This window comes from Dendrobates tinctorius, unplaced genomic scaffold, assembly GCF_039654945.1.
Source record: "Dendrobates tinctorius isolate UK_male_01 unplaced genomic scaffold, ASM3965494v1 ptg000046l, whole genome shotgun sequence".
Taxonomy (NCBI): Eukaryota; Metazoa; Chordata; class Amphibia; order Anura; family Dendrobatidae; genus Dendrobates; species Dendrobates tinctorius.
The window spans coordinates 8405162-8412330 of record NW_027361714.1 but is presented as its reverse complement, the minus strand read 5'-3'; the positions used below and the strand labels follow the sequence as shown (position 1 = coordinate 8412330).

Here is a 7169-nt window from a genome sequence, read left to right as displayed (position 1 = left end):
TAAAACAAAAAATGCTGTGCACATGTTGCAGATTTTTCCGTTCCAAAACTGCAGCATGTCACTTCTTTTGTGCAGTTCTGCTGCAGTTTTACATCTGCTCCATTATAGAAATCCGCAGGTGTAAAACTGCAGGGGAAATCCGCACAAAAACTGCACTAAATCTGCAGGTAAAACGCAGATCATTTTACCTGCGGATTTAGCAAAATCTGTGCGGAAAATTCCACAGCAGAATCTGCAACGTGTGCACACACCCTTATACTTAACATGCTCTCAGCCTCTAGGTATAGACCGTGCTTTTTGATTATTGTTTTTACACTAGTAAGTAGTACTATAGATTTAATGGCCACAAAGCAACCAGTATCATTGTAGGCTACTTTGTACTTCTACTAAATTGTTCCTTTTTGTAAAAAAATAATTAAATCCTCTATTCGGCATAGTCAGCGCATCACACAATTAATAAAACCTACATTATAAATACATAAAATGTTTCAATCAATCATTTATTTTGCCCTAGCTAAAATATGACATATGAGAGTGTCTCAGAGGTAAGATTTGAAGAAAGCTTTATAGTGGCACTTTCAGGTTGTAGCACCTTAAATTACATAAAGTTTTAATACATGAATAGAAACAAAAGTGTTCTCAAAATAAGATACTTAGTGAATTAATGTAAATGAAAAAAAACAAACAATACATTTTAAAGTGTGTACAAAGCAAAATACATATAGAATGATAAAACTTTTTAAAGGACAGGAACGAAAAAAGAAAATGGTTAAATAGCAAGTCCAAAGGCACTGACTATACAGTACATAGTCTTGTTCTCCCATCGAACAGTACAGCTTCCTGCAAAGAAACAATAAGGAGAATAACTATATTGTATGATGCACTCACAAACGTACGTACAAGAACAGTTCACTGATCACAAGGACATCTAGGAGATTGCCAAGTGCTTGATAATGTATAAATGCTATGTAAGGCTAGTTTCACACTTACGTTAGGAGGCGCAGCGCATGGCCGCCGTGCAGCTCCGCCCCCTCCGGTCAGCTTCTCCTATGGTCGCATGACGCTGCATGCGACCTGCGTACCCTATATTTAGCGTTGGGTACGCAGGCCGTGTGCTGGTATGCTTTTGCCGGCACATGCACCCTTTTGGCGCTGCGCCGAGCACACCAAAATGCAACACGTTGCGTTTGGCGCATGTCGGCGAAGCACCAAAAGGGCGCATGCGCCGGCAAAAGCACACCAGCGCACGGCCTGCATACCCAACACTAAATATAGGGTACGCAGGTCGCATGTAGCATCATGCGCCCATAGGAGGAGCTGACAGGAGGGGGCGGAGCTGCACGGCGGCCATGCGCTGCGCCTCCTAACGTAAGTGTGAAAGTAGCCTAAGCTGTGGTAGAGAAATTCTCCTGATCTTTACAGCACATTATCACTTTCCTTCGCCACCTTGCATGTAACTTAAAGAGGTATTGTAAAGTAGTCTCTTAAGCAAATCAAAGCTATGTAGACTCTCACTTCTTTGCTTCTGGCAGGGTGGGCTCTCCTTCTCGAGCAACAGCTCTGGTGAACTGTAGTATTAGTAGAACTATAACGTCCAGCATAAGTTCTGCTGTAACACATTCAGCTATCAGTGGCTAATTCTGGAGTATACACTGTTTATCATATTTACAGACAGAGATAACGGAATTTGAACAAGCACACAGTTCTGGACAGTGAGAGCAGTGTTTAAGAGACCTGCTCTGAAAGCTGCCAATGGTTTGGGATGGTGGTTTAACCCCTTAGTGACCAAACCAATTTTGACAATTCTGACCAGTGTCACTTTATGAGGTAATAACTCTGGAACGCTTCAACGGATCCCTCTAATTCCGATAAGGTTTTTTGTGCCATATTCTACTTCATATGTTAGTGCTAAATTTGGGTCGATATGATTTGCGAATATTTATGAAAATTTTGAAAAACTTAAGTGTCAGTTTACATTTTTATGTCCTTAAATCAGATACTTCTACCAAACAAAATAATTAATACATACATTTCCCACAAGTCAACTTTACATCAGTGCAATTTTTGAAACATTTTTTTTGTTAGGAAGTTATAAGAGTTAAAAGTTGACCAGCGATTTCTTAATTATCCAACAAAATTTTTTTTTTTTTTAGGGACCACCTCACATTTGAAGTGACTTTGGGGGGGGGGGGGCCTATATTGCAGAAAATAACCAAAAGTGACTCCATTCTAAAAACTGCACCCCTCAAAGGTGCTCAATCACATTCAAAAAGTTTATTAGCCCTTCAGGTGCTTCAAAGGAATTAATGGAATGTGGACGGAAAAAAAATATTTGACCTTTTTTCACAAAAATGTTGCTTTAACCCCAAATGTTTTACATTCACAAGAAGAGGGGGAAATGGACTAAAAAATGCGTTGTGCAATTTCTCCTGAGTACGCCAATACCCCATATGTGTGGGAAAACTACTGTTTGGGCGCATGGCAGGGCTCGGAAGGGAAGAAGCATAGTTTGACTTTTGAACACAAAAATGGTTGGAATCGATAGTAGATGCTATGTCACATTTTTTTTTTAACTTCTAAAAAACCCTAATCCCAACCTCAACTCTAATCTCATTTCCCTCTCTGACATGTATATCATGTCAGAAAAGAGAATGTTTTTAATAGTTGCCACTTTTCTGTGCATGTGTGATCACCATTATTCATTGAATAAGGGCGATCACGTGATTGGGGACTGGAAAAACTGGCCCCGAGCGTGTCTCCAGGGTCTCAGCTACCCCCTGAGATTTTCTGACAATGGGTGGCGCCTATCACCTTATTCCTGTTTGCAGTTTTAAAACAGAAGTGAGGGAATAGGGCCCCTTAACAGACACAGTTTTAACAAGTATCGTCAGTCGTTAAATGGTTTAAAAAAAGTATATGACAGCAGCTTGCACTTGCACTCAACACTAGTATATCATTCTTTTTTTTTTTTTTTTTTGGGGGGGGGGGGACCGCCAACCACATCCCTAGCGGCAAAGAATGAAAGTAATAAAAATAAAAAAACAAAACAATGTAATAATGACAAAGACAGGGGGATGACATACTAATTATTGGCTTTTGATCGCTGTGAAATGGTCTATCACAGTGATCAAGATAAACCAATAAGAAAAATCCCTGCTGCTGCCGCCCCGCAGATCTTGGTGTGTGCACTGCGGCCGTAATTTTATTTTTCTGAAAGAGGATACGGAGGGGATGGAGCTGGAGGGACCAGGAGATGGCAGAGATACTAGGGGAAGATGGGTGGAGGGGGGCTTGGGAAAATTATCTCTAGAGATGAGCGAATTTGTTCGGATTTTGCCCCCAAATCTGATTTTGACATATTCAAGCCGAATGGAAGTCTTATGATCGGTTCCGAACATATTCGGTAATTTCTACTCCCATTGATTCTAATGACATTCGGCTGTGTTCGACGAATATTGCAAAAACAATATAGTCAATTCCGATCGTATTCGGAAGCAAATCCAAACAAATTCGCTCATCTCTACTCATCTCTCTCTCCTCTCACATGTTTATCAGGAAGAGAGAAATGTTTTTTAATAGCTGGCACACTTTTTTATGTGATCGAGGACAGGAAAAAACAGCAATGAGCATGTTTTCCAAGGTCTCAGCTATCACCAGTAGCTGAAACCCCGGAAATTTTCTGACGCTGGGGTGGTGCTATAACCTTCTTCCTGATTGCCATTTTAAAATGGCAATGAAGGAATAAGGCGCCATAATGGCCACCATTTTATTGTGTATTGGCAGTTGTTAACGGGTTAAACAATGTTATCACAGCAGCTTGTCAGGAGCTGAGAAGGACGGAGAGGAGTAGCTAACTGCTGTATATAAATCAGTAGCTGGAGACTGAGTTCGGAATTAACAGATTTCCTGGAAGGTAACTGATCAGCACACTCGCCACGGTCTGGACAGGCAATAGAGGCAGCGCTCCATGGAAATCAGCTGTACACCAAAGATACAAGGTCTCATTGCTGGAAAATCACAGCAGAAAGAAAAAGCAAGTTGATTGAAAACTTGCTTATTTTCATGTCATCTAAGTAAAGCAATTTAATAACTTGAGATTAGATGAGTGCTGTTGGATAGCGTTTGTAAAAACAAATCACTTTTGCAATTCAGTGTCTATTAACATTTATTTTGTTTTCAGTTTGTTGTTTAGGAAATCAAGCACCACACTGGAGCTGGCAGCGATCCAACCAACTTTAAAGCAGTGCTTACAAGTTCAATAGCAAAGAACTTGTAAGCGCTGACAAAAAGTATACAAATGAAAAAAGTGCTCATAAATATCTAAAAAAAAAATTACTATGAAACAATAACCCTTTGGAAACAACCCTTTAGAATGGGCTTTGGGGCTCTTATTTTGATAACCTATCATGAGAATAGGCCTCATACATAAGATCAGTAGAGGTCATACTCTCAGTCAGTTCCCTGACAATCACCTGATTGAAGGGGCAGCTATGCTCATTCTGAAAACCCCCTTGTGCATTTAGGCACTGGATCTTACTGGAGATATTCGAGGTGTTTGGAGCAGATCTTTAGGAACTGATGACTAAGTAAAGTTCCTGCACAGTGTCTGAGTAAGCTTTCTGGAGATGCTGCACATACTACTGGGGAACACAAGCCGAGCACTGCAGGGAAAGGACATCTTGAGGATCAGCAGACAGTAACAAAAGCAGACTGCTGAAACGGGCAGGTGTAACATAACATTAACCTCTAGGTCCCTAATCATTTTCTGTAATGAACTGTACCCTTGAGAACCCTACAAAAGGTGGACAAGCAACTGCAGAAGGGTTCAACTACACGTACCATCGGTTGAATTATCCCAAAAGCAGGAACTCGCTGTATGAAGACCTGCACCATTCTTTTGCATAATCACACAGGTAACTGGGGAAAAAAATAAAAACACATTATAAATGTTTCAGACCCAAAATTTTCTATGGATACAAGTCAAGTTCAGTACCCTATGCTGTGAGAAGTTTCATACACCAAGCAAAATTTTGGGTGCTAGGGTGGGACTGAGTTATCAAAGGTGTTCTTGGACCCTACCTCAATTTTAGGCATCTGGCTGTAGGGATTTTGCAACATACCTATGTATTTAAATGGCTTTCCCAGCTTTGTAAGTTGGCTCAGAGTCTGCTCCACAACGTTAGTGGTCCACTGATTGACTTTGTTGTGTTGATACGCATTCCCACCAATGGCACTTTCTATTGACTAAACACAAAGAAGATTCTAGTATTACGAGACAGTATAAAATACATAGCTGCAACAGAACACAAGTATCTCTTCTCAACATTTATACAAGTCAATGCACTGCCTTACTCAACGGTGTGAACTGACCTCTTTAATGATGTTGCTGACTTCATCTACAACAAATGAGGACTGAAAAACAAAGAAAAGAACAATTAAAATGAAGCTTTACATGAGAACATGTACAAGTGGCCCATCAAATCCAGGTTAATAACCACCATCGTTTCCAAGGCTCCACCCAATAAAGAGAAAATAATTGATATGGAGTATGCATATCCCCATTACATTCATCTATTTTCCTAAGAGCATCCATCCTTCTCCCATGGTCAAAACCATACTTGTTTGTTATCCAACGTCTATGACATTGACATGAGCTTGTGCTTAGTAAACTGGGGAGACTCTTTAGGTGGTCATACACATTACAGTAAAAAGTAGGATAAATGTGCAGAACTTGGCTGGACCAGGGACCAACAAATGATGTTAGGGGAGAGAAGGGCAAGTGGACTTGGAATGCTTGATCCGGTGCTCAGGAGGTAAGCCGCAGTCAGAGGTGTCCGGCAGCCGCTTACTCTCTTGTCCTCATTAAGACCTCATGCCAGCTTGGCGACACGCACGTGTGTATGGGACGTCAGGAGGAATAGTGGTCAGACAAATGAAAGATTGTTGTCGAGCCTTGGCTTTCACGTCTGCAGTCACATTCTGAATCCTCACAGCCCGCAGTTTGAACGCAGTCAGGATACTCTGATGCCAGCAGCACTGGATGGGCTCAAGTATACGATTTGCATACATGCAGTCATGTCCAGATTAGACGTCCACAGCCTCGTTCAATACAAGTGAATTGAGCAATGTCAGACAAGTCTAGTCAGAATGTGGCAGTCACAACCACCCACTCGCTGTCAGGATTCTCTGACCTGATGACTGGTGTGTGCATGCTGTGAGGATTCACAAATCTACAGTCATAAAGAGTGGCTGCAGACTTGAATCCCCAAGCCTGGAAAACCTCTTCAAAAGACATTCATTCTATTGCACAGATAGATGTAGGTCTAGATGGTGACATGAGATGTGATGGCACATAGCAATGGCAACTCTGTCAGGATTATCCACTACATATTACAAAACCACGGGTACAGATATGGACTCTGCTTAGAAAGTCCTCATTCAAGTGAAATATTTATTTTATGTCAATATTACTTATTACCTTACAGAAAAACAAGATACCGCTTTACAAGGAGGCGCATCCTATATAACTTAGTATGTAGTCGTTAGATACTGCAGTCATCTGATCGCTACTACATATGAACATATACATACACGATGCATCAGCATACTGCGACTAATGAATGCATGAACATCAATATTGCTATACATGTTAATAACATAAGGTACTTGGTTAGAATTTTTTAATCAAAGAGCATAAAAGCCATCCAACCATGTCAAGATGACTTTTCAAATATGGATGGTCCCTAACCACTATATGCCCTACCTCTTCATGTGCCAAACAGGGCCTCATCCTAAAGGATGGTTTTAATTGTGACCTTTGCCTGGTTACCTTTTCACTCCCCATTCAGATGAGGCACTGTTCGGCACATGAAGAGGTAGGACCATCCATATTAAAAAGGTCACCTTGACGTGGTTTTTAACGTTTATAGCAATATTGGAGCTCATGTGTGTTTAGTCACAGTGTATGTAAATTGGCCACAGTGTACTTGTGAATCTGTGCATTAATTTAATACTAAAAGTGTGTGAGCCCTGTTTTCTTTTCTGTAGTACATATATGGGGGGGGGGGGGCGGGCGCGTGTGGCCCTTGCCTCATAAGGTTATAATTGTGAGCTATACCTGGTTTCCTTTTCACTCCCCATTCGGATGAGGCTGGTTTGGCGCATGGAAA

At 41.1% G+C, this 7169-nt stretch overlaps 1 protein-coding gene across 2 annotated transcripts in view; it reads right to left on the bottom strand.

The window, feature by feature from the left end:
* Positions 1-482: 482 nt before the first annotated feature.
* DYNLT1 (dynein light chain Tctex-type 1) overlaps positions 483-7169 on the bottom strand; it is a 37455-nt gene continuing 30768 nt past the window's right edge. For both annotated transcript variants that reach the window (XM_073575691.1, XM_073575692.1), the window contains exons 2-5: positions 5371-5412; positions 5121-5244; positions 4840-4917; positions 483-840 (exon numbers count right to left, since the gene is read on the bottom strand). In XM_073575691.1, the coding sequence (XP_073431792.1) occupies positions 770-840; positions 4840-4917; positions 5121-5244; positions 5371-5412 (315 nt within the window). In that variant the 3' untranslated portion in view covers positions 483-769. The remainder of the gene's footprint in view (positions 841-4839; positions 4918-5120; positions 5245-5370; positions 5413-7169) is intronic.